This window comes from Colletotrichum spaethianum (genome assembly GCF_022836535.1).
Source record: "Colletotrichum spaethianum MAFF 239500 DNA, contig01, whole genome shotgun sequence".
NCBI lineage: Eukaryota > Fungi > Ascomycota > Sordariomycetes > Glomerellales > Glomerellaceae > Colletotrichum > Colletotrichum spaethianum.
The window spans coordinates 338,161-363,994 of record NW_026054771.1 but is presented as its reverse complement, the minus strand read 5'-3'; the positions used below and the strand labels follow the sequence as shown (position 1 = coordinate 363,994).

The 25,834-nt window shown below is 53.0% G+C and overlaps 10 protein-coding genes across 10 annotated transcripts; 4 read left to right on the top strand and 6 right to left on the bottom strand.

Annotated features, from left to right (window-relative positions):
* Position 1: 1 nt before the first annotated feature.
* On the top strand, positions 2–494 carry ColSpa_00100 (37S ribosomal protein S17, mitochondrial; the record flags this gene model as incomplete). Its single annotated transcript, XM_049266312.1, has 2 exons — positions 2–136; positions 213–494. The coding sequence occupies 2 exons, from the start codon at positions 2–4 to the stop codon at positions 492–494; spliced, it is 417 nt and encodes a 138-aa protein (XP_049122269.1).
* Positions 495–927: 433 nt separating this feature from the next.
* On the bottom strand, positions 928–3,498 carry ColSpa_00099 (putative AAA domain-containing protein; the record flags this gene model as incomplete). Its single annotated transcript, XM_049266311.1, has 3 exons — positions 928–1,148; positions 1,223–3,341; positions 3,409–3,498. 3 exons carry the CDS (start codon positions 3,496–3,498, stop codon positions 928–930), a joined length of 2,430 nt encoding a protein of 809 aa, XP_049122268.1.
* Positions 3,499–4,265: 767 nt separating this feature from the next.
* Positions 4,266–5,960, bottom strand: ColSpa_00098 (conserved oligomeric Golgi complex subunit 6; the record flags this gene model as incomplete). The annotated part of the gene is made up of 1 exon (XM_049266310.1): positions 4,266–5,960. One exon carries the CDS (start codon positions 5,958–5,960, stop codon positions 4,266–4,268), a length of 1,695 nt encoding a protein of 564 aa, XP_049122267.1.
* Positions 5,961–7,508: 1,548 nt separating this feature from the next.
* Positions 7,509–10,393, top strand: ColSpa_00097 (autophagy-related protein 9; the record flags this gene model as incomplete). The annotated part of the gene is made up of 3 exons (XM_049266309.1): positions 7,509–8,203; positions 8,264–8,984; positions 9,035–10,393. The coding sequence occupies 3 exons, from the start codon at positions 7,509–7,511 to the stop codon at positions 10,391–10,393; spliced, it is 2,775 nt and encodes a 924-aa protein (XP_049122266.1).
* Positions 10,394–12,899: 2,506 nt separating this feature from the next.
* ColSpa_00096 (putative mitochondrial carrier protein PET8) lies at positions 12,900–14,231 on the top strand (the record flags this gene model as incomplete). Its single annotated transcript, XM_049266308.1, has 6 exons — positions 12,900–12,937; positions 13,062–13,131; positions 13,226–13,261; positions 13,337–13,469; positions 13,541–13,690; positions 13,756–14,231. 6 exons carry the CDS (start codon positions 12,900–12,902, stop codon positions 14,229–14,231), a joined length of 903 nt encoding a protein of 300 aa, XP_049122265.1.
* Positions 14,232–15,507: 1,276 nt separating this feature from the next.
* Positions 15,508–17,128, bottom strand: ColSpa_00095 (protein DnaJ subfamily C member 3; the record flags this gene model as incomplete). The annotated part of the gene is made up of 2 exons (XM_049266307.1): positions 15,508–16,086; positions 16,145–17,128. 2 exons carry the CDS (start codon positions 17,126–17,128, stop codon positions 15,508–15,510), a joined length of 1,563 nt encoding a protein of 520 aa, XP_049122264.1.
* Positions 17,129–18,035: 907 nt separating this feature from the next.
* Positions 18,036–18,956, top strand: ColSpa_00094 (uncharacterized protein; the record flags this gene model as incomplete). Its single annotated transcript, XM_049266306.1, has 1 exon — positions 18,036–18,956. The coding sequence occupies one exon, from the start codon at positions 18,036–18,038 to the stop codon at positions 18,954–18,956; it is 921 nt and encodes a 306-aa protein (XP_049122263.1).
* Positions 18,957–19,077: 121 nt separating this feature from the next.
* Positions 19,078–19,728, bottom strand: ColSpa_00093 (protein VAC14; the record flags this gene model as incomplete). The annotated part of the gene is made up of 2 exons (XM_049266305.1): positions 19,078–19,423; positions 19,553–19,728. 2 exons carry the CDS (start codon positions 19,726–19,728, stop codon positions 19,078–19,080), a joined length of 522 nt encoding a protein of 173 aa, XP_049122262.1.
* An 18-nt stretch (positions 19,729–19,746) lies between these two features.
* ColSpa_00092 (protein VAC14) lies at positions 19,747–22,358 on the bottom strand (the record flags this gene model as incomplete). The annotated part of the gene is made up of 7 exons (XM_049266304.1): positions 19,747–19,849; positions 19,906–20,024; positions 20,077–20,972; positions 21,041–21,695; positions 21,763–21,930; positions 21,991–22,153; positions 22,291–22,358. 7 exons carry the CDS (start codon positions 22,356–22,358, stop codon positions 19,747–19,749), a joined length of 2,172 nt encoding a protein of 723 aa, XP_049122261.1.
* Positions 22,359–24,745: 2,387 nt separating this feature from the next.
* Positions 24,746–25,004, bottom strand: ColSpa_00091 (uncharacterized protein; the record flags this gene model as incomplete). The annotated part of the gene is made up of 2 exons (XM_049266303.1): positions 24,746–24,913; positions 24,942–25,004. The coding sequence occupies 2 exons, from the start codon at positions 25,002–25,004 to the stop codon at positions 24,746–24,748; spliced, it is 231 nt and encodes a 76-aa protein (XP_049122260.1).
* Between the last annotated feature and the right edge of the window lie 830 nt (positions 25,005–25,834).

Below are 25,834 nucleotides of genomic sequence, written 5' to 3'. Positions count from 1 at the left end.
CATGTCGAAACAGGCCATAGCAGCAGCGCGTCAAGTCGGCCGCGAGCTGCACGGCGTCGTTGTGAGCGCCGGCCTCATGCAGAAGACCGTCAAGGTGCGCGTAGGCGGCCAGCAATGGAAGCAGGCTGTCCAAAAGGTATGCGTCGACTATCGCTCCCTTTTTGCATCAGCTGCCACGGGCGCAAAAGACTGACTCACTGTGCCCTTAACAGATGTTCACGAAGCCCAAGAACTACCTTGTCCACGACCCCAACTCCTCCCTCCGCACAGGTGATGTTGTATCCATCGTCCCTGGATGGAGAACGTCTCCTCACAAGCGCCATGTTGTCAAAAACATTATCGCACCCCATGGCACACCTATTTCGGAGCGACCACCGATCCCGTCCGAGGAGGAGAGAATCGCAGCCCAAGTACAAAAAAGAGAGGCAAAGGTTGCAAGACGAATCTTAAAAAAACAGGAGGGCTCCACGGAAACTGCCACAAGCCAAGCGTGAGCTTGACCACCGAGAGACGCTTACATGGGTGGTGGAAACAAACATATCGCAGCCATGCGTGCATCAGAAGGAAATGCCACGCTGTATAATAGGAGAAGTGGTCTGCGTTGGGTCATGGGAAAGGTCTTTTTCCAAATGACAGTGCCTGCCCGCATCCCGACTCGTAGCTTCGGAGGCTAGTGCCGAGACCTTAAGGTCACCGATGGCTCACTGTATAAATATCATTACTAGTGTGACAATATCATGCTTTCAGTGAAAGTGAGATGTCGCTTCTCTTTCATCCATAACAAGGCGGGAAACCCCAGAAAACTCCTTGCCCCGTTCGATGCCAATAACCAAGCGCTGCCGGAGGGTATCACGTTGATCCACGCTCTCCATGCCGACCATTTGCTGTGTTACATGAACTCCCACTTCACAGACTCGTTGCCCTGCATCATCCCCCTCGCTCACCAAACTCCCTTGCCCAGTCCTCATACTCCTTGAGCCCTGCTTTACCGACACTGGGCCGGATGGTGCTTAGGCTCGCTTCGAAATCTGCTAAAGAGATCGGTCGGATTTCGTCCATAGTCATGTGCAGAAGAGCCTCACCCAGAGAGCGAAGAGGGCCCATGGCTGCATCCTTGGCTAGCGCTGTAATATCTGAACCGGAAAACCCTATCATTTTGTTAGTATCAGATCTAATTTAAAGCAATTCGGCTCTATCCAGCCACACTAAACAGAAAACCTACCGTCAGTGAGTAGGACAAGCTTTTCGATATCCGAACCAGACAAGCTGTGCTTTTGTTGACCCAGGAGTGTCCGAAGCTGGATTGAGCGAGTCTCAGGCTCGGGGAGTGGTATGTATTGACGCCTGACGAACCTCCGACGAGCAGCCTCGTCGATGGCCCATGGAAGATTGGTTGCTGCCAAAACGAGAACTCGATTCGGATCCCCTCTGTTTCTGTCCTTTTCGTCAACTGCTCTACCGGCTGCAGCTCGCTGCAAGTCACTCCATTGTATGAGGAACTCGGTCTTGATCCTCCTTGTTGCTTCGTGCTCCCCGGACCCAGATCTCTGCGAAAGCAACGAGTCAATTTCGTCGACAAAGATGATGCTCGGGGCGAGGGTCTTTGCTAGGGCAAACAGCGCTCGCACAAGCTTCTCTGATTCGCCGAGATACTTGCTCGTCAAGCTGCTTGCCGATATCGAGAAAAAGGTCGACCGGGATTCTGTGGCTACAGCACGAGCCAGCATGGTTTTGCCAGTACCGGGTGGACCAAAGAGCAGCATACCCCGCGCAGGCTCACGGAGCCCCATGAACAGGTCGGGACGCAGAAAAGGATAGACGACGTTTTCCCTCAACGCGTTTTTGGCAATTTCCAGACCAGCAACGTCACTCCATCGGACCTCGTCGCCTTGCACAACGATTTCGTTCAGAATTTGCTTTGCGGCTGTCTCATCCACGCCGGCTGGCAAGTTCTTCATAATCTTCTTCTTTTTTGCTTTCCAAGCCACCTTGGCCAAAGAACCCTCCTCGTCGTCTCCGTCAGATTCTTCGGACGAGGGTGCTTCAGCATCAGCCACTACAGCGTCTTCTTTCCCCTTGCCCTTCCACTTTTTGTCTGATGCTTTGGGAGTCGCTTTTGGGTTATCCGAGCAACTCGGGGACGAAGGTCTCCTAGGTCGGTGGGCGCCACGCCGTGATCGAGCAGCTTTATCCGGCTCCGAGCCACTCGTGAGGTTGCCGTTGGGCCGAATGGGAGTATCGCTGACAGGCTTCCTCCGGATTTTGATTCCATCTGGTGTGGGTTTGCGTCGAATTCCAAAGTCGTCAGCGTCGGAGGAAGGAGTTCGCTCATGCGGTGATATTCTGGATCGTGAAACTGACGACGGATGTTCTCGTGAGCGCCATGTACGTTCTTGTTTCGGCGTGCCGTGCTCGATAGGGGAGGCATCTTGGCCAGTTACGGCGTTCAAAGCGCTCGATGCTGCGCTCACGGACAGTGCTGATGGCCGGTTATGTGCCAGCTCGTCAGACGTTCTTGCGCTACCCACAGCGTCAGAAGAGGGCGAGGCAACGTCTCGAGGTGTTACAAGTCTCCTAGTGTGAACGTCCCATTGCGCGCTAGATGAAGGTCCTGGTTTGCGAGACGGCTCGTTGGTCGTAGCTAGAACGGACGATGAAGGTTCAGGTACCATAGGAGATGCTCGAGCCAGCCGTTCTCTAGAACTCAGAGTACTCCAAGCTAGTGTTGCCGCCTTGCTTGCCCCAGGCCCCTCGGTCTTTGACAGCTTGCGTGCTGTCTTTGCTGGCTTCTCTCCAGGCTTGCCACTCCGCAGCGTTGTCCGCATGGTGTATTTTTCAGGACTGGGTGACCTCATGGTTGGCTCCTTCTTAGTAGCCATACGGGGTGAGCCCGAGGAGCCAACAAAGGAAGAATTACCCGCAGGGCTCTGATCGCGGCCGACTACCGCCTGCTCGGATGATGTCCTGTAAGGCAACGACGGGCGTTTGGGCAAAGCAGGTCGCGACAGGTCGGGATATCGTATGGCTGGAATTGTGCCCTGGCCAATCCAGCCTCGTTCTGGGGTGGTAATATTCGATAGATTGAGGTCGGTTGATGGGTTGGGTGTAGGCGGATTCGAGATTTGGGAATGGGAAGTCAAGGCGTCCTGACGGGATGTCCGTAACGCTTCAAGCAGGTCAATGCGCTCCTTGCATTGCAGTTCCAGCTTGCGCAGGGAGTCTATCAGAGCTTCTTCGGTCTCGGTACCGGCTACGTAATTGGGCAAGACTTTGGTAATGCGCTGGTCGTTGAGCTGATCGAGAGCATTCTTCCAGCATCGCATCGCCTCGCTTTCGTCACCCTAGAGTATTGGCAAGAGCGAGTCAGCGCACAACGGAAGTAGAAACGAGAGATGATACGGTACCTACCTGGCTTTCATAGTATACAGCAGTGGAGCATTTCAAGTAGCTGTCGTCATAAGTCTTCTGGAGGATGGCGAGGCCCCGGGAGCGTGACATGGTACTGGTAGCCAGACCATAGTACCTAAGGGTATAAGTGCCGGTGCAGAGGTACTGTGAAAGATGCGATGGGCAGCGGATATGCTAATGGTATGAAGCAGTCAAATTATGCTACAACCGTGTCGAAGGACGAGGAGACGACGTGGATGGGTTCCGAAGTTGAGGTTAAGGTCAGGCAAGGAACAGACAGGGTTTGGATGCCTTTGTTTTTCTGGAAGTGGAAATGCGGGTGAGTGATTGACGGCTGATTGCATGGCGGGGGGGATAGACACCAGTGCACACCTGGGCGGGATGAATTAGCGGGCCACAGTGACGTCGCTGCAGTGGCTGGGTGGGGGATAGCAACAGGGTCGCCCCACACCCACCTGCCGTTGCTGAGGTCCTCCACATCACAAGTGTCTGCCCAATGTCAACGCAACTCATACCTAGTTAAGGCCACCCAAGCACCTTGGTACTTCTCACAAACAAAGAGTATGGTACTTAGCCGGCGGGAACGTCCCAAAACGAACAGCCGCGTGAGGTGGTAGTGCGGAGCCTCCCCGATGTTTGAGGCAACGAACAGTGACACGCCCGGCCACTTGAGATAGGCACAGAAGACGCTGGAAACACTAAATCCAATACCACAACCCTCTTGTTTATTCTATAGTTCTTATTGCTCTGTCTTTCCGACTTGCAGGCAACTTACTTGTAGTGAACAAACAACTCGATGACAGGGTTGGCCACAAGCCTCAAAAACCTGTCCTGCATATACCACATCACGACTGCCCTCACGACAAGAGAACCCGAATTTCCCCTGTGGTCCTTGGAAATAGGGCACGAAGCGATTGAGATTCATCGGCGTCGGCGTCTGCGTTTCCATCAGCGGCAGACAAATCATCCGCCAATAGCAACATCTCCTCAACGTGTTCAAACTCGTCACAAAACTTCCTGGCAGCCTTTTCCGTGAGTTCTCGCGCCAGAGTTGAGTCTTGCAGGTGTTTGACGTTCTCCATAGCGTCCATGAGCGCTGACGGCAGGAAATCGTCAAGTGTCTGGCTTGCTCGACTCAACGCTTGGGGTTGCAAATCCGCGAGCAGTGCTACCTTCTTCAGGTCGTTGTCTTCTGTTGTAAGTTTGCCTAGCGAATCGAGCATCTGCCCAAGTCCAGACCCTTGACGCAAGAATTGATATTGCTCTTCCGTGAGCTTTTTGCATTCTTCTGCCACCCTATCCTGCAGTGCCTCTCTTCTTCTTTGCGTAAAGTCGAAGGGCTCCAACGTATGTTTGGCCGCAAGAAGACAGTTCGTCATAAAGATGGCGTCTGCCGGTCGTCTCACGCCCTTTGCCATGTTCTCGCAACCCGCCAGGAAGGGCTCAAATGCCTCGGCAAGGATGGGCTGGAAGTCACTCTCGCGATCCGAGGATGTTGCCAGCGAGATCTCGTACGTCTTCATAACCGCAGTCAACTGCTTCAGTGCCTCGAGCAAAAAGTCTGGAGGCACGAGGTCCGAAGGCGTTTGCTGGAACTCGCCCTGCAGCGTGGCTATGTGGTCTCTCATAAGTGACCGGAATTGCCTTAATGCATTTGTCTCGAGCCCAGACATGAGGTCGAACAGCCCAGATTCGCCGCCCAACAGTTTAGCAAATGTAAACCGATAGAAACCAAGAATATTTGCAAGCTTGTAGGCGAGAATGGTTTCCTCGTTGGACTGAATGACTTGCTCGACTCTTTGCCGCAGAATTCTCGTGGCCCCAGAAACATCTCGGTCCACAAGGTCGTTGAGCGCCTTGAGGGCATCAAAGGGTTGCGCCGTCTCGCCCTCCCCTTCGTCGAGAAGCTGCCAGAGCTCGTTGGCTCGACCCGACTGGAGTCCTTTGGCAATCTCGTCGCCTTCTGATACGAAGAGGCTTTCGAGCGCCTCCCTCTCGCTTACGGTAGCCGAGTGTATCCAAGCAAGCATGTCGCCCACATACCGAAGCGGGTCATGGGCGGCCATTTCGATGGGTTTGATCGAGTGGTCTTCCGCTCCCGAAGTCGTGGTGCCAGTCAAAGCGAGATGGAAGGCATCAGACAAAATGCGTTCCCTAGCTTCGGCAAAGAAGTCGAGACAGTTTTGGAAGAGGGAGGGTCGCTCGGCTAAGATTCTGATGGAACGGCGGATAGATGAGTTCATCTGAGGGTTTTCGAGGTTCAATGTCTTGAACTCGCGTTGTACCCATTTGTACAGCTTGTGAAAAGCTAGGTTGAGATTTTTGGACGTCTGCTCCATAATCTCCAGTCCCAAGGTTTGATTTTCGAATCCAAGTAAAATTTCGCAATCCTTGCTCACCCGTTTCGCCTTGTGCAGGGCAGCAAAAAAGCCATCATCAACGGGCTCTGCGGTGGAAGTCAGCGAGGCAACCTCGTCCTCCGAGAAAATGAAGTGACTGCGCAATGTCTTGAGGAGATGCTGTTTTGATTCAACCTCGGCTCGTTGTTTCATCAGTGATGAAGCCTCTTCTAGGACCGGGCCCGTCTCTTGGTGCGCCGCAGTGATGCGGCTCCTCACTTCTTGATAGTTATTGTTCAACTTGTCCAGGGTAGCTCCTATACGACGCAATTGCTGGGGAGAGTCAATGATGAAATTCGAGTCGTCTCAAGAACAAGGCAGCAGCACTTACATCGGCCACCCGGCCAAATTGAGAGACGATCTCCCCATTACTGTCAATAACTTCCTTCTGCAGGTCTAGTCGTAGCTGGCGGCGTGTTTCGGCCGTGTTCTTGAGGTTTCGGCTGTCAAGAAGTTGCAATGCGTCTCTAAACTCATAGTCTGCATATGATGTCGACAGGACAGTTGTGACTTTGGAGGAAAGCGGATTCGCGGTCCTCACTGAGGTTGGTGTGGAGGGCGATGGTGGTGTGCCGATGCTCAAATTGGACACATCTTTGCTGGGCAAAGGCCCAGGGAGGACGGAGGCTGCGTTGACACCATGATGAGTAGTTAGTGAGCCACCTGAACTCACCAATCTTCTCCACTAATATCGAAAAAAAGAAGAAGTAGCGAGAGCTTCAGTGGCAGCTATGAGGGACACAGCATGCTGCTTGCAAAGAGTGCAGAATTGTAAGTGAATATGGAGATCTCAAAGGTATTAACCCCTGCTTCAACAACTGGCTGGTACTACAAGGTACGTACACCTGCTGGAGGTGTTGAGTTAGGTACCTACCCGACAAGCGCAGATAAGATAAGAAGTTTCCCGCCGGGGAAAGCGGCTAGGAATAAGTCCGGCAAAAACGAACCTCACCGCTTACTCTTCTGGTGGCCAACGTCATACTGTCACTGACAGGCATCCAAGCGCAGCTACCCCGTGCTCTGATGCCCATCAGAAAGCCAGAACGCCCACCACCACTTGGCTGCACCATCTTCCTTGGATGCCGCAAGTGAACTAGCTTTGTCCATGCTGCTTGCTACAGGGAGAGGGACAGCCAGAATCTCGATTCCTTATCGATACTCTCTATCAGGTGTCTATTGCCTGCTACTGGAGCAAATACTCCAAACAGCCAGCACCTCACACTAAATCGATTGAACGGCTATCATTCATCCTGCTTCAAACTTCCTTAACCCTGCACATAGATCTTGTGATTGCTACCACACATCCGTCTATTCGTTTTGTAAGGAGCTGTCTAAGCCCTTAAGACCAGTCGAGCACCAGTGACTCCGCGTGAGCTTGTGAGTCTCACTGTTCCCCAACACTTCCCAAAGCTTCTGTCACCTGCAACCGTCAGTGCCGGCCACATGACCGCCAGTCCGCACATCAAGTGACGGCGAACCCTCTCAGCCTCAACCACCTTTACCTTCTGCCGCAACCTTATTCAGGCTGACCTATCGTGCCCCAGGCATGCGATACCTCGCCGGCTGTTCCCTCGAAAAACGAGTCCCTTGCTGTACGCAAGCCCCGTTCAACCTTCCTCCGAACATGCGCCGGACGCCATGAGCGACGAATACGCACCTTGACGACTAGCCCTGACAGATTCATGATCGCTTCGACTTACCATGGCTTCCAACATCTTCTCTCGGCTTGCCCCGCCATCTCGAGGCTCGAGGTCGTTCTACGAAGAACTAAGGGGCGGACGGAATGGTGATATGGACATTGAAGAGCAAGCAGGTCTGGATGTCGACGAAGAAAACCTGAAAGAGCGTTTCCAAGACTACGATCTGGACCACATACAAGGCCTTGCTACCGAAGACAGTCGAGCGACCCTAGAGAGCAATACCAACATCCTCAACAGCCCTCCCGGCACAACTGGCCGCGGAACACAGCGTGGGGGAGACAGACAAGAGCCTGGCTCCAGGTGGCTCAGCCAAGAAGATGACGGCGACAACGACGTTCCTGCATCTCTGCTAGTCGAGCCACAAGAGGCTGATGTGGAGGCAAAAGGAACTGCGCGGAGGAAACCAACTATGCCAGCAAGGCAGAATGCCATTCCTGGCCCCTCCAACCGACGGTCTCAAGCCCAGTGGGAGACGACAAAGGCGCAACAGAGGCTTCATCCTACAGATAGCATCAAGCCGATTAGATCTCAACCAAAGCGCATCGCTAGGGGCCTTGCGTCTGGAAGCGAGAAAGAGAAGGCCCTTTGGAGATGGGTGAATGTTTCTAACCTTGACTTCTTCGTTCAGGACGTCTACCACTACTACCGAGGCAGCGGCTTCTGGTGTATTGTATGTGCTCGGGCGCTACACCTGATGTAGGTTGTCCCTTTGCGAGCCACAAGCCTTACAGTGAGATGACACTGACACGAAGCTAGGGAATCCGCCTTCTTCGCCGTATTCCTTACCTTCCTGACTCAGTGCGTCGAATACACCAAAATTCCTAACAGCGATTCGCTGAAGGAGGTCACGATTCCCCAGTGCACCAGAAAAATGTCGTTCATGTGGAACATCGGCCTTTGGCTCTATGTCTTTTACTTCATATGGAAGGCAGTCCAATTCACCATGGACCTCCGGCGTCTCAGCAACATGCGAAACTTCTATGTTCACCTCCTTGAGATACCAGAGGAAGATATGCAAACTGTTTCTTGGCAAGACATTGTTGCCCGGGTCATGGCACTGCGGGATGCCAATCCCAAAACCGCTATCAACGTCAATCCGTCGGCGCGGCAATGGATGCGCAATCAGTCCAAGGAAAGGCTAGACGCCGCAGATATCGCCAACCGTCTCATGCGGAGGGAAAACTACTTGATAGCCATGATGAACAAAGACATCCTCGACCTTACGCTCCCGATACCCTTTGTGAGGAAGCATCAGTTCTTCTCAAGGAGTCTTGAATGGAACCTACATTTTGCCATTCTCACATTTGTCTTCGACGGGAACAACCAGGTACATCAGGAATTCCTCAAAGCCGATCGCCGGGGCCTGTTAAGCGCGAAGCTGAAATCGCGGCTCGTATTCGCCGGCATCATCAACTTGCTGATCGGCCCTTTTGTGGTTGCATACCTCATTGTAGTGCATGCATTCACATACTATAATGTAAGTGCATTTCCGTAGCTTTGCATGCTGTTGGTCACAGATGTTGACAGATTTGGCTGCAGGAGTATCAGAAAGACCCATCGACCTTTAGTCACAGGCGATATACGCCTCTCGCCGAGTGGAAATTTCGAGAGTTCAACGAGGTTCCGCACCTCTTCCAAGAGCGTATCAACATGTCGTACCCGTTTGCCAGTCGTTACATTGATCAGTTTCCAAAGAAAATGACGGAGCAATTCGCCAGAACGGTAACTTTTGTTGCGGGGGCCATCACTTCCGTTCTTGCTGTTGCATCGTTTCTCGATCCTCAGCTTTTCCTCGGGTTTCAGATCACTACAGACCGATCGGCGTTGTTCTATATCGGTCTGTTTGCTGCGATCTGGGCGGCTGCCAGAGGTATGATATCGGAAGAGACGACCGTGTTTGATCCAGACTATGCTCTGCGCAATGTCATTGAATACACTCGTTACATGCCCGACAACTGGAAAGGCCGTCTACACACAGCCGATGTCAAACGAGAGTTTTCAGAACTTTACAAGCTGAAGATGCTAATTCTCATCGAGGAGATCCTCGGTATTCTCACTGCCTCCTTTGTGTTGCTTTATTCAGCGCCCAAATGCAGTGACCAGATCATTGACTTTTTCCGAGAATTCACCATCCACGTGGATGGGGTTGGTTACATTTGCTCATTCGCCGAGTTCGATTTCAAGAAGGGCGTGGGCAAGGCGAAGCAACCAGCTGGCGCTGGCGATGTCCGGGAAGACTATTATTCCACGAAACATAACAAGATGGCCGCGTCTTACTACGGCTTCCTAGATAACTATGTCATCAACCCGAAGACTGGTATACCAGGCCACCTACCTCCCGGAAGTCGACAACCATTCCATCCTCCGCCGGCGTTCCCAGGACTGAGCTCTCCGACGTTGGCGGCCGACATGCAGAGCTCTAGGATGGGCCGACAAGATCTTGCGAAGAGCCGAGCAGCTGGGGGTGGACCTGGTCAACAAGTCCGAACGCCGAGGTTCGGACCATCAATGACGGCTCCATCGCCGATGGCATCGATGCTTCTAGACCCGCATCACCAACCTGCTGCGACAGGGTTCGGCGTTCGAAGTACGCATCGGAGCCGAGGGGTGCGGGGCGGATATCAAAGCGAAGGGATCATTGAAGAGTCGACGGAAGACGGCTTGGGCATAGATAGCCGCTTGCAATCGCAAGTTGCACATGACGACGAAGCCTTTGACGGCTCGGGGCCTCTGGGAGAGTCTGTCTGGGAGACATCACCTCCAAAGGGGCTGAGCCGTGAGAACAGTATGGCGGACACGGGCGAGCAAGACGCGGGGGTGTTGGGGCTAATCTACCAGTTCCAGCAGGCCCACCGCAACAACCCGCAGAGCGGAGGAGCACTATGAGGAAGGGCACACAGGTAATCGGTCGGTACTTCAGAGATGCCGACGAGGAAACCTGGCGTCTTGCGACGTTGACGCTTTGGACATGGATACCATTGGCGGCTTTTTCATGGCTGAGATGAAGGAGACTCGACCGATGAAAGCGCAAGAAGGGGTTGAGATAGAGTGCTGCAATGACAACAGCCCACCAATTGGGTATGGATTTTTCAAACAGCGAGAGAAAGCGTTGCAGATGATCAAAGTTTCTTGTCAATGGCCTCGGGAATGGAACTCGTGCTAGTCCGAAGGGTGAACGTCGTATCTCCGAGGGGACTAACATTCGAAGTTGCGCGTTTGCAGGCGCGGCGATCTGCAGTCGAGCATAGTTTGGGATAACGATAGCGTACTGATAAGCAACATGCCTTAAAAAATGAGAGCAAAAAACTTAAGAAACAGGGGGCGTTGTCGGAGAGTTTAGCCAAGGTGACGTGCGTGGACTCGAGGAGGGGACCGCAGTTCACGTGGCAGTTAATGAGTGACTAATGTGAAGAGTCTTTTGTTGCATGAGGTGCCTCCAGACATGGTGAGAGTTGCAGAGGTAGTAGACGTGCAGCTTGTGCTGTACCCAGGTCCGACGAGTGGGGTAGCGATTGATTGATTGATAAGATGAGATAAAATGGCAGTTGAGAGTTCCGGGTTGTACGGTAGGAGGGCCGTGTGTTGTCGACCGGCGGCGTTTGGTAACCGAGATTAACGACAGGGTGAGTTTCCGTACTTTTCCACTTTTCTTTTCGTATTCACAATTGCACGTACTTAAAGGAGCCTGTTCTTCCTTTCTTTGGTATCTAATTTGTCTGACTACTGATTTTAAAGGCAGAGTGGGCTCCCTAGAGGTGAGTGGCTGGAGCCAAATCTCGGCACAGAGGATGAATGCACTAAAAAGACGACTTGAGTTTTGGGAGATCCAAAGTGGGGACTCTGGGAGTCGGGGATTCCAGTGACGGCTTTTTTGTTGCTCCGAGGTTGCTCTCTTCGGCCACTGGCTGGAGAACGCTTATGGCGATAAGGAGCTGAGGAGGAAGGAGCCCATTGGGTTACCAAAAGGTTGAGGGTTCTTCCCCGCTGAACTTAAAGTGGCTGTAGCAGCTTCAGTTTCTTTCCGGAAAGCAGCGCAATCAGACGCGGCGGTCATTCTTTATCCATGAATCGTAGCTGCTGCCAGGTATGCTTTGAATTTAGAAGAGATCGAAGGGTGGCACTGAGTAACTATGACCAAATTGTGAAAACAAGTGAATAGGCGTGTGAGTGTAAGAACACATGGGGTGGGGGAATACCCCAAGCCTCATGAAGTAAAGTCGGCGTCATCAATTGAATTTATGCACGGCCAGAGAGAGGCAAGGCAAATCATGACGAGGTTAAAACAGGACAAGGAGATTTCGAGAACCACGTCAACTCGATCATTATTTGAAGGTCGATGCATGTAGTGTGCGAGAGACCTACGGCTAATAGACAAAATGCATGTAAGATATATAAAAGTGACTAATGATGATAGAATGAAGATTGAAGATGACCATATGAAGGTAGATAACGACAGGCCATAGCACGATGCGGATATCTCCTAGGGATAAGCATGTCCGACCAAGTAGCCAGACTGCAACAACGAGGACGGTCTTTTGGTCTCCGAAGCCGCAGATAACCCCGACGCTCCCTGGGCTGGGTCTGGGCTGGGCACGGATGGCAGAGACGTAGACACCGGATGAAGTGGAATGTGCACAAAATTTTCGGCCTTTCGTAATACCAAAATCTTACAATCATTATCTGGAACTCTGGGTAGCTACCGAATGCTACTCTTTACCTACCTAGGTACGTAAACCAAGCGTGATACCAATACTGTACTGTACGTTCAACAGAGACGGCAGAGCAGCACCTGGAAGAGGCGTACCGACCCGGGGACCTTTGTACCTCTCCTAGACTGCTGCGCTTGCATCGCACCCAGCTGTGAGTGGAGGTACACAGCACCCACACTAGACCTCCTCCACTGCCTGTGCGTTACCTGACTCTGCTAGCTCCAACTGGACTTTTTTCACTTGGTCTGGCCTACCTTACCTCTCTACAAACTGAGGCGCTCTTTCAACCTCCATCCAACCTTTGCATCTGCCACACGCAAATCAAATCCGTGCATCGCCAACTCCCAGCCCACGGTGTCGTGAGCTTAAGGTCGCTTGCTTCAACATACTCTCCACTTCTGCCCTCCTTGCCAGTCTTCCAGCGACCGATCGACCTCCGACTCTTCCGGCCTCCCGATCTTCGCAGGTCCCTTGGTAACCTCCGCGCAAACCTAGAAAAGAACGAGAGGGAAGAAAAAAAGCCACCGAGGCAACGAGCGACGCGATCTGTCCGCGTCCAGCTCAACGAGAGCTCCTCCCGCCACACCCGTGGGCGCCATCGCCGACCCCCTCGATCCCCCCCAGCTGTCAATCTGGCGGCTCTTCAGCCCAAGCCCTACGGCGAAGCATCTGCTGCGGCCGCAATGGCCCAGCCCAATGCAGAGCCCGTCGAGGAATATGAGTGCGCAGTACCTCACCATCATCACTATACCTCAATCCATCCGCATACCCCCTTGCCAACCCGGCCTTGGCCCCAGTTTGCCCGCTCTGTTGATATAATAGACATGCTGACGTCTGTATTGCAGCTATGAATCGCTACCTCCCAACTTTTCCCTCGTGCAGAACATGGCTGCCGGGGCGTTCGCAGGCATAGCGGTATGCCATCCCGTTCCCTCCAAGCGCTGGCCGGCGCAAAGTCCAATCTAGCCAATGTTGTAGGAAACCTGGAAGCTGATTACCTTCTTCGCAGGAGCATACTGTCATGTATCCCATTGACGCCATCAAGGTATGATGCGAGTTCCATAACTGCGATCTTTGACCTACGCTTGTGCATCAACATTTGCTAACCCCGAGCTCCTAGACCCGAATGCAGGTCCTTAATCCCAACCCCTCGGCTGTCTACAATGGCGTCATCCAAGGTACCTACCGCATAGCCAGCCGCGAGGGTTTCCTGAGCTTGTGGAGAGGCATGTCCAGTGTTGTTGCCGGCGCTGGTAAGTCATTTCCGTCCGCGAGCGAGCATGCTGTTTGTTTTGGTAAGATTTTGCATTGGTAACAAGACCAGGTCCTGCTCATGCTGTTTACTTTGCTACTTACGAGGCTGTCAAGCATGTTATGGGGGGCAACCAGGCCGGTGTTCACCATCCCTTGGCTGCCGCGACCAGTGGTGCCTGTGCTACGATTGCTAGCGATGCGCTGATGAATCCCTTCGATGGTACGTAACTCTAGCGTTATTCGTACAGCTTAGATTCCCGGTTGCTGACAACGGGTCGATTGCAGTCATCAAGCAGCGCATGCAGATCCAGGGTTCGGCCAAGATGTACCGCTCCATGACCGATTGCGCCAAGTACGTCTACAAGACGGAAGGACTGGCAGCCTTCTACGTTTCCTACCCGACTACCCTCTCCATGACGGTGCCTTTCACCGCCCTTCAGTTCCTCGCATACGAATCCATATCCACGGCTATGAACCCGAGCAAGGGATACGACCCCACAACACATTGTTTGGCAGGTGGTGTTGCTGGTGGATTTGCCGCCGCCCTGACTACACCCATGGACGTTATCAAGACGATGCTTCAGACTCGAGGAACAGCCAACGACCCCGCACTGAGAAACGTCAACGGATTCATGGCCGGCTGCCGTTTATTGTACGAGCGTGAGGGCTTCCGCGGCTTTTTCAAGGGTGTGCGCCCCCGTGTCGTCACCACCATGCCCAGCACGGCCATTTGCTGGTCCGCCTATGAGGCTTGCAAGTAAGTTATGTCCGCTCCTTCAACACAAGAGGATACTGACAATTCGATCTTCAAGGGCATACTTCATCGCACGAAATGACAACCCAAGCCCTTGAAGCGGCTCGCCGCTGTGCACATAGAGGGGAACTTCCTTGACGATTTGATCACCGATTAGAGCGGTCGTGTAAATTTTAGAAGGCGGAGTCGAGCCCACGGGGTAGTTGAATACCTCGGAAATGGGCTTTTCAGCAACGAAGGTCACAAGAGGCACGATACCACCCTCAGCGAGGGCTTCCATACATACTCCACTGGGCTGCAACGTGAGGGTTGACGCTGGAGGTCTCGCGAGTCGGCTGTATTTGGTACCGGAGAACCGGTGGTTTGGCAAAGTGCACTATTTGAAAGGATATTCAACATGTTGGCGTCGGAAATGACAGACTTGTCTGGAGTTGGTATGCCTACAGACGGATTTACAGATACGCCAATCTGGAATACTGTCTCTCACTCTCCAACTTGTGTGCCCTACGTGTCATGTTCGAGTGACAGTTCACGTCATACAATCAAAAGCAAACCCTCGACTTGGTAAAGACGGCGGCATCACACCGCCTAGTGTTTGAGATAAGATCTTTATTGGGAAAAAGGAGCGCGCAGAGGATGCTCAAATCTAACGTAGGCCTAGCCAAGGGCGCATTCGACCTACTCTGAGTCTCAAGCCAGAAAAGTCAACTCAGCGAATCACTCTTCAGTTGACGAAGCTGAGCATGGAACGCGTGATAAGGTGTGGTGCCATATCAATGATTGCTAGCGGCATCAAATGGGCCGGCGCCAACTCGGCCGTGTGGCACGGCTCTGCCTCCGTCTCTTTCTGTATCTCTCGGGAAACAACAAGTCCTGAAGGGCAACATCCCGTTCAATAGGCGCAGACGTAAGAATTCGGTCATGCGAGAACGAACAGAACAATACCTCATGTTTGTACTTTGGGCCAAAGCATATCGTCCGTCACTCGACATGTCTTCTGGTTTATCTCACGCCTGTTTATATAATGTTTCTATCGGCACATGTCTGTAGCTCTTGTACTTTGAATGGGCAAGCCTAAGCGAACTACACGAGAGAATGCGTATGATAGACCATTGCAGCGCTTCCAAGTGGGGGCTGTTTCTTCCACCCAGAATATGAATGACGTTAAAACATGATGTTGGCCATTGGGTGAGGCCACCGTAAACTCCAGGCTTTGACCTATAAAACTCCTTAATCCATGCCTTGTTTTCTATCCAACAGTGTTCGGTGGGCGTCGACCCTCATTAAAAGGGGAAGCCGCCGCCACCTCCGCCAAACTTGAAGTGGAACTGCTGGCTTCCGCCACCCCCCTGCTGGTACATAAACGGATGACCGCCGCCAAATGGGTTGCCTTGGAAGGGGCTGCCTTGCTCCTGGTTGTTCGGGTCGTCGCCCCGGTCGAACCGCTCGCGGAGCTCAGGGTTACTGAGCACCTCGTACGCCTCATTAATGGACGCCATCTTCTTCTCAGCCTCTTCTTTGGTCAGTCCCTGTTTCGCGGCCTTGTCGGGGTGGTGGATCTTGGTCAGCTTGCGGTAGGCTTGCTTGATCTGTCGCTCGTCAGCATCATGTGCCACGCCGAGCACCTTGTAGTAGTCTTTGGTTTTGCTCCGCTTGAGCGCGATCTGGGCCTTCTGCATCAGGGGCTGAACGACATCATTCTTGTCAGGCCGCGCGTTGCTGGCTTCCTCGAGTGACTTAATGGCCGCATCAAACTCTTCCTTCTCCATCATGACTTTGGCGCGATGCAAGAGTCCATAAAATGACTGAGGGTTGAGAGTGAGAGCGTCTTCACAGTACTGCTTAGCCTTCTTGCCGTTCATCTGTGTTGGTTGTGAGCATTGAATGATCAAAGTATGGTTTGCAACTTGGTTGACTTACGTCGTAGTAGCCCTGGCATGCCATTTCCGCCACCTGGATATATAGAGATGATTGGGCGCTAGGGGGAATGGTACCGTCGGCCTTGAGGTCCTCGACTTGCTTCTTGATATCCGTGATCAGGCCAGTCTCGTCGGCAGAGTCAATCAGGAGCTTGACACCAGTCATAGGCTGGTTCTTGTCGAACGCCTTGTTGACCCTGGCCAGAGTCTTCTCGATAGCCTTTTGTTGCTTCAGAAGCTTCCTGCAGGATTTGGAGTCGGGATCGGAGTGCAAGCACTTTCTCGTCTGGGCCATGCCGTTCTGGAGATCACCGAGTCCGTAGAAGGTAATAGCAGCGATCTTGACGTGTGGCGAAGTGTCGCCAGGCCTCATCTGTAGCACATGGTGCAGATCACTCATACCCTCCTCAACCTCACCTCGCTGGAAACGGCAGCGGGACCTCATCTCGCGCAGGGAAATGGCCCGGTTGGCGATCATGATGGCCTCGCCGGCATGCCCTACACATGCCTCCCAGTCGCCACTCTTTTCGGCCATCTCAGCAAGACGAGCAGCACCCTGTGCCTCATCGAGGGCGACAAGTTCGGGCGAGGTGGTATCCTTTTTGGCAAGCAAGTACTGTTCTCTTGCGCCGTCCCAGTCCGCGGTCTTGGATTTGATCTTGGCCAGCTGCACATGTGCTCCCTCAAAGCCGGGCTTGAGCGAGAGGACCTTGTTAAAATCGTCGGTTGCCTGGTTCGTGCGGCCGAGGGAGAGGTAGGTCGTCGCGCGCTTGAACAGCGTTAAGTAGTTGGAGGGATCGCGGGCAACAGCGGCATCGTAGTATACGAGGGCATCGGACGTCTGGCCCTTGGAGAGGTAAGCTCGAGCGGTAGTCAGGAGAGAGGACACAGGGGTGTCGGAGGGGATCTCGTCGGCGGTAATGGCGAGAACTGGCGACGAGAGAAGGCTGGCTGCAAAAGCCAGGGCGCAGAGGCGGACGTACATGGCTGGCGCCAGATGAGCAAACGAGAGGAACAAGACCTGAAGACTATGGGCAGTGGCCACAACAGATGAAGAAATGGACAGGTTGGAGGAAACAGGAAAATTAAGAATGAGAAAAAATCCAGTCGAGGAAGAGGAATGTATGAACGGAGGGGGAATAAAGAAGGCAATTTGAAAAGTTGTCCTCAAAGGAAGCCGAGCTGTGATGGGATAAAAGGTACAACTGGACAGGCTGGCCGTAGGTATGTGGGGCATGTAGTCCTTAACGGGCTTACAGTGGCACAGCCCCTGTCTTTATTGTACACTCCAAGCGCCATGCGGATAAGGACATCGGTGGCAGTCACTCGTACAGGCAGTACTTTATTAGCCTTGAAGAGCTTCTGCTATTCTAGTACGTACCAGAACTGGACACGCCAACCAAGCTTTCATCTCCATGTGGCTGCCTTCATGCTGGGGGCACCCCAAGGAGAACATAATCGCAAACTTATTCCGTCAATGCGACGCGCTGAAGTGTCCAGAAGATGCACTTAGATAAAGATTGGACCCACTTCGCGTCCCTGCAGGGGGTGGCATCTCCCGCTGGATGTCATCCGCAGGAGGCACGTACCCCACGCTCTTGTTGCCTGACCATTCATTATCCAGCCAGCTCTCATCAATCTCTAGTACCCTGAACCACCAATTGTAGACGGAAGTCAACATCGCAGTTCCTTTGACAGTAACGGCAACTCACTCGGCTTGTCTGCAACCTGCGGACTGCAGCCAAGAAGATACATCAAACCAGGAGCAAACTCCAAGTGCTGACTCGTATACCAAAAAAACAGCACAAAAAAGAAGAAGAAGAAAAAAGGACCTCCCAGAAAACCCCCCAACTCTGCATGAGAGAGACACACGACTCTCACCGCATCGCAACATGGCTCACCTCCCACCCTCAACCGCCATATTTTCGCCCTCAATAGCTCGCATCGCCGCCTCCACCGCCAAAGATTGGAGTTACGTCGACAACTGGCTCTCCTCGAAATACCAGGGCCGCTCAGTCCCTGCTTTCGAGCGCAACCCTGAGACGCTAAAAGCCCTCCTTGTGCTGGCCAACTCCAACGAGACAGCCGATGATGAGCGCGAGCTAGTCGCCCGGGCCGAGCTTGGCGCCATCCAAGAATCCGCCGCCGCGCGGGACCAGTCCGAACTCAACTCAGACCTATCGACCTCCGCCACCGCCCGAGAGAGGATGCTCGGCGCCGTCCAAGATCACCTTACCCGGGAAGGACGCACCGCTCTCAACTCCATGGCCACATTATCATGTGAGCTTTCAGTCGCCTATCCGGATGCCGAAACCCTCGGCCGCTCAATGATCGGACTACACGCGGAAGCGTCGGAGCTGGAGCAGATGAGAGTCCGCGTGCAAATCCTTCAAAAGTACATTGAGCAAGAGTCGGCCGCGGTCGACGAGTTGCTACGGACCTTGCGCAGCGATGATTACAAGCCCGCCAACGAACTGGCCCGCCAGAACCTAGAGATGCAAAGGAGGGTCAAAGCCATGGCTGCGCGAATCCCTGAGCTCAGGGACCGCAAGTCCAATCTCAATCAACATCCCGTTGCTTCTCATCCCACGATCGAGCAGATAGCGCAGGAAGAAGCAGATTATCTTGGCCTCTTGGCCCAAAAGAAGGGATTAGACGAAGAAGTTGACCAATTCTCTGGCCTTCCTGACGATGTGAAGTCGGCCAGGGCCGAACTCGAGCATCTACGCGCAGAAGTTCACACCATCACACACCACCGTGACGCCATCTTTGAGGGTCTCGTTGAGCGTGAAAGTCCTCACAAGGGCCGTTGATGACAATTCTCCTTCTTTGATACGGTCTACAATACAGACACAGACTGATTTCTATCTACTTGTGTCGAGGGGTATTAGAACAACTATTCGCTAAAGACAACTAGCCTTATGCGGCAGGACGTTAACCGGGCCGCTTTCCCCTGACTGCGCCTCCCAGGTTTCTAATCTGCCTCATCCCGAGACCCGACCTCTTGACCGCCGGCGGTACAGCTGGAGGAAGGGGGTCCTTGATGGGGACCGGTGGCCCACTTGGATTACGTGCCTCTTTGGGGCCTTTCGTCTCAAGACCATCCCCTAGGCGCAGATCTGCGACTCCAAGGCTGCTTCGACCGTCATCGACGTCGCCAGAATGTCTCTGGGCTCGCCTGGCCCTTTCTTGCACGGTCCGAAACTTTTCAAGCAGCTCATTCCATCGGATGATGCTGTCTTCCCGGCTCTTGAGTCTGTTCGGCCTGTCGTAGGTTGAGCTGGTGGCAGAAGGGGGGCTGCTGTGAGACTAGTGTTAGCTAATATCCCAGGTTTTATATGTAGTCATACCATGTCACGGCAATGATCCGTGTCTTTGGATGAGAGAATGTGTAATGGATGGCACTTACACTTTGGGAGCAATGTGAAGGTAGCCGATGGAGCTGACAGCGTTCAGGCGGTTCTTGAGGGCAGCGAAGGCCGAGGATTGTGGGAGAAGCATCAAGAGACCGTATAGACATTTGTACAGATGAGGGAACTTCTCCGGCTCCAGCAGCTGCAGTCGAAGGTCTTGGGCACGGCACATTAGCTAATGAATCAAGGATCAATGGACCTCGAGAAACTCACAGGTGAACACAGGAGATTCTATCAACTGGACCAGCTTGTCGATCTGGATGAGAATGTTCACCGTCATCTCCAACTCGGCACTATTGTCTTCTGGTTAGCTCGATACAAGATGAATGGCGGCGTTACAAGGACTCACAAGATCTGTAAGAGATTGTAAGCCTGCTCGTAAGCTTGCGCTAGTAGGCAAAGGGAAAATGTGGCGACAGCATTGTAGCACCACGAGCGAAAAAGGGCGACAAAGAATGTTTGGCCATCCTAGACATGATTTGTGAGTAACTGACGAATCCACAAGGGGCTGACTGGTTACCTTTGACTCCAGATTGCGAAGTCTCTTGCGCAGTTCCGACAGCTCTGGAGCCGTGATAAGGTTGTTGTTCAGATTCTGGACCATGATGCTGGCAAACTCAACATCTTCCTCCTTTTCAATGCAATCTGCAAGCGTGCGATAGATCCGCTCTGCGCTTAAACTGACGCAAAGCTGACGGATGATAAGGTTGCCTCGCGTCTCGAGCAGTTTTCTGTCGGTAGCAAAGAGCTGCAGTAGGTTCACCATGAAATTGGAGAAGTAGTCGTCTTCGCTGTTGCGAGAAATCTGAGAGAGAAGCTGCAGGTCCTTGGTAACAACGGCTTCGGCTGGATCGGAGAGCGTCTTAAGCAAGGCAGGGAAAGTTCCGTCGTTGAAAGCGAGCACCTTTCTAGGGGCCTTCCTGTGAAGCATAATCAACCACGTCAGAGCAGCAACCCGGGTCGCCTCATGGTCATTGAGAAACAGAAGTGTCAAGGCATTAACTGCTGCGGCATAGTCCAGATCCACTTGGGGATGGTTGCTTGCATAGGGCGGGTTCGGAGTCGACAGAGAGCGGTTGTGGCCTTGGGCTGGGGTCGGGCTTCTCAGTTCGAGGTCTCGCGAACTAGATAGAGAAGCCCGCGCACTGGATGGCCCGTCTTGTTTTTCACCAGAAACTGGAATGCGTGAGGTAGATTGAGAAGGGCCGCCGATTTCGGGTTCGTCGGAGAGGGAGACCACGTAATCCATCAAGCCAGCGTTGACACGAGCAGCAGCTTGACGGATAGATTCAACGCCGCTGGCCATAGCAGGCAGCATATGAGCCAGAATCTTTGGAGTAAACGGCAGCACTTCCTCCGGGCAGATATCCAAGAACTCAACGATCCATCGTAGAGACTCCAAGAGAGAATCCTCTTCTATAATGTTAGTCAGCCGTGTCCACAAATGTACAGACTATAACTCTTAATCGATTTGGGGAGCTTACCGAGAGGAGAATCAAGCGTAGCGGTCAATATCTCGAGTATCTTTCGATAATTAATCTGGACGTCTTGACCGGGTATCCAATCTTCCTCGCCGCTGCTCTCGCTATCGTCGGTCTGGGAGTCAACCTCATCACCTTCTTCTGGGCCAATCTGTACACTACCCGAGTCGACCGACTCTTCACGCTTGCGTTTGCCACCCTCGCGTGACTTTTTGCTTTCGGCAATGCCTTTTTTGATCCTAGATATTCTCTTGATCTCGCTGAGGAACTTATCAAGGCAAGCTCTTGTTGCAACATGCACATCTCTGTTTGGGTCACTCAAGAACCTGAGCAAGCCTCCTAAGAAGTCGGGAAGGAAGGTGACGAGTTCCAAATCGGGAATGGAATCGAGCAAGGTAATCCAGCCCACCAAGAATTGACGAGTGAAGGGATTGATGACCCAGATGCGCTCCTGGAGAAGGGGAATAAAGCGGCGCAAGGAGAACGCAGTGGGGGGAGGAGGGCGATCTTGGAGCTCATCCTTGTCACTGATTTCCTGGCTCAGCTCTCCCTCGAGGACGGAGACGTACGAAGCAGCCGATTCGGAGACAATGTCTTTGATGAGGCGGTCGAGCAGCTCGGCACCGTTTTTAACGGACAGCTCAGAGTCTGCTCCCAGCTAAGGCACCAAGGTCAGTCAAGAACGCGCATGGGGTATTATGGCAGCAGTGAGGGTGGCGGCATACCTTGCAGAGGGCGTCAAAGATATCGTTAAAGTAAATCAAGATCTCCCCCTTGGCGACTTTGGCGATGTTGTACATGGCTTCACATGCGTAGTATCTGACTCTGGCATCTTGATCGGTGAAGCATGCAAGCACTGGTGGCACGATCTTCTCGAGATAGCGGGGTAGCTCCTGGGAGAAACGTCAGCGACACTGAAGTGAGCCGAGACTGGAAAGAAGGGGCGGGCATACATGACCAAGAGCAATGGCAGCTGCAGCCAGGCCTATCAAACCTCCATTCCGGGCATGGGGCTGATGGACGGCATATGCAAACTCATTGCAAAGCTGCTCGAGGATGGCCTGGACTCTAGGGTAATCCCTAGTCACGACGAGTTCACGGATGACTCGCTCGAGTCTAATGAGTTGTACGATGTCAGTATGTTGTCAAGTGGGAGAGGTGTCAATGGGGTTCGACAATGAGTGAGGTGAGACGTGGTGGTCATGGTACGAGGAGCAGTGGTAAGTTAGAAGGGGGGTTGGTGAGAGACGTACTCGAGTGCGCCAACCTTGCGCTTGTCGTAGAGCTTGTCGTTGAGAGCTCTCTGAATGCTGACGTCCATGGTTGATGCCGAGGTCGAGACAACAGCAACGGGATCATCTCCCGATACGTCGTGTCGCGGAACTGAAGCAGAGTTGAGTTGCGTCTGCTAGTCTGAGTTGGGCTGAAAGGGTGGAGGATAAGCTGAGTTCCAAAGTCGAGCGGTGTTGAGCTGGGTTCACTCCGGGGTCTCAGTAACGGTACGTAGTCGCTAGTGGGGCAACAGGGAAATGCTAGGCGAAAAGATGGTGGGAAAACAAGAGCCCCAAATTTCCAGAGTAATCAGAGGTTGAAATAAAAAAGATACGATGGGCTGCTTGTCGACGTGGTGAGGCTGCGGCCGGGCACGGACGGACAGCAGATAGAACAGGCAGATACACCGAGCAGCAAAAGCAGGCTCGGGATGTCGAAAGAGGCGGGTGCAGCACTAGTCGCAGAACGAAACAGAACAGCAGGCGGCAGATGCAGACGGCGTGTGGCGTCACGCAGTTGGAGGAGACAAGAGGTCCGATAGGTCAGGGCACTAGTAACAGGGGGGTGCTTGCTCCACACTTCTTTTTTCCTTGCCCGTGTTGTCTTTTTATATTTTACTTCTTCCCCACCTTTCACCTACCGGCCAGATCAGTTGCCGACCCCTCCCCCGTTAAGTGACGTCCCATTTAGTAGCTGAACTAGTTAGCAGTTACATACAGCTGAAGACCGCTGAAGACCGCCGAAGCCGGTTCGCAATCTCTCTCAAAACAATGTGGCTGGGCGACCTTCTCTTCTCGCTAAATTACTGAGGCAGCGAGGGCACCAAGGCGCTGACTTCAAACCAAACTCACTATGCACGTAAGTGTTCGTACTCCCTAGAAACAGCTACCTTTCTGTTGCTTGAGCCAACATCGTTATGTCTACGCTACTCGTCCTTGGCAACCTCAACCTGTTTATTATAGTCAAGCGTCTGACTGAGTTGGTACTTACACTCGACCGTGCCCCTTCTGTCCACCGCAACCTCTGATCGACCTTGGTTCACCACCAACACCCTACATGGTATCCAGATTCCAGGCAATTTACCTAGGCTAGACGGCCTTGGCACGATGTTTAGGTGGCTATGCTCAGGCCACGTCCGCATGTTTGATGGCTCGTTCCGAGAAGCATGCTTCCTACGAGCGTCCTGAAGAACTACACCTTGTCTCTCTGTTCCAGCCGCCTATCATCACCAAGCCTACCCGCCCACCTCATCGCCCTTGTCGCAATCTCTGAGTCAATCTCATGGCGACCCCTCAAAGCCCAATGTAGCTACAAGGCCGGCGGGGCTACGGCAATCTACTTCCGAGAAGGCGACCTACATAAGCAAACTTGGCAATTGCTTCTGTCATGCGTATATCGAGCCTGGTCCTATTGCCTCGTTTTCCTCCTTGTCTGCCTCATCGACTCGGCCGCAGACCTTTGTACTTGATATGATGCTGAAGCACTATGACCTGGAACGCGGTCAAGGTTGTAGCTGACGGCATCGTCGAGAAGCCTCGATATCAGCCTTGTCTCAGTGCGCTACGCTGAGAGTTCGAACAGCAGGGCTGAGTCGGGCTTCCCTATGAGACGTTTCTGAGATGTCATCCTACACCTCACCATGGCCGACACCACTCTCTTCGTGCCGTCGTTTGGCCCCCCTGATCATTCTCTGATGCGATCTCTGGGCTGACGACCCAGGCATCGTCCTGCAGTCCGTCTTCCCGAATCGTTGTTCCTCTGGACCCCCCAAGCGAAAGCGTCAAGACGAAGCGTTCTTGATTGATCGATCAACAAGTCCAGCGCGACAGAGGGTCTGGGCAATCATCCAACTTCTCTTCGTCTGACGATTCCACACCATCAAGAGAATCCTTGGTGGCTGGCCCTCCCCTCGGAAGAAGAGGTGGCAGTTGGGTCACAAACAATAGTTTGGGCCAATGGCAACTTATCCCAAGTGGCAGATCCTGGTTTCCCGGGGCCAATATTGCAGCGCTCATCCCAGCCACTCACGTTGAATGGCTCCGTCCCCGAAATTCCAGTGGTTTGGGTCGACCTAGACAACTTTTACCCACACCTGCCCGCGGCATCGCCTGCGTCTGTGTTTGCTCGGTTTGGAGCGTCTTTCTCTCAGTCTCCTTAATCTCCTCTACTTGTGACTTCACGAAACGAATGGAGAATATGGCCTTGATTCCGAGCTACTTTGCCCGACGGCCCTGCTAGAACCTGTTGATATTTTCGATAAAAACTACGTTCTCGCTCTTAAAGTTTGGGTTCCGTCGTCCACGCCCTCTGAGGAGGCCCAGATCTCTCATGTTGGAGCACGAAAACAAGCTTGCTCTAATCCACGACATGTCATTTTGTATCTGCTTTGAACCCAAAACCTCTCCTCCTTCCACCCTTTGGGAGACAGCAAGCCCCTCATTTCTGCCTCCCGTCCTCCTGTCTGCTTCCACCACTCGACTGGGCCCCTTGCTGCTCTCTGTTTGATGCCTCCCTGTCCCTGTTCGCCTGAGCGGCCATGGCGGCCCGTTTTGCAAATTCGTCCTGCTCATCCGGTGGTTGGTCATCCTTGCGAAGGCTCACTACCTGTACTCCCGTCATCTCGAGCACTTACTTTGTCACCCCTAGCTTTGCGGATCCGAGCCGCTGCAGCGTCGTCCATTTTACTCTTGCCCATGGGCGAGAGCTCTGAAACCCCTTTGGTGGTTCTGAAAAGACGGATTCGCTGTAGATTTGCAGAACTAAGTAAAAAGTGTTAACAAGTGCTACGTGAAGCGAGGTTCCAGCTGCAAAAAAACCCTTTCTGTCGTGTCTCGAAAGCGAGGTGCAAACCTGACACTGGGTTCTTAATACGGAAAATTCATGCGATGTTGATCCTTGGAGACGGAAGTTTCGAGGGCGAAGAATATTGAACAGACAACAGTATCACATCGTGTCGAGTCCCACCAGTATCTTAAATACTTTCCAGGGTCTGGTCCTTTGATGGTCAGTGAAGGCATGAAAGCACAGCAAGTTTATCCCTCTAAGCTTCGACCAGCGTCTACCCACCACTCTCACACCCTCGGCCAGAGGCGGCCCTCCGGGACCGAAAACAAATAGTATGCTCATACCTAAGCTATTACCTGCGTGGGGGTAATACAAACAAGGAGATGTATCTTCCAACTCAGAGCCGTCCAGCCATGACTATCTCGGATGACAGACAGGCATAGATGTGTTTTCTGGGGCAAAGGCATCGCTGAAAGAATCCCAAACGGTGGTGCTCTTGCTATGGTAGCAGGGGCGTGACCGTCAACTTCCAGTCAGAGGCCAAGTGGTCAATGGAATAACCATCCAAGACACTGTCTCGCTTCCCAGTCTCCCGACGGCTCCTCCGGGGAGCCGGACATCTGCCCGACCATTTCATGATTGACCGCTCCATGAGGCTTCTCCGAAGGCTTGCGTCCGCATGTTCATCTGCGTAGTCGGCCAAGACAGCCTTCCCGCTGCCGAACAAGACACACATACATA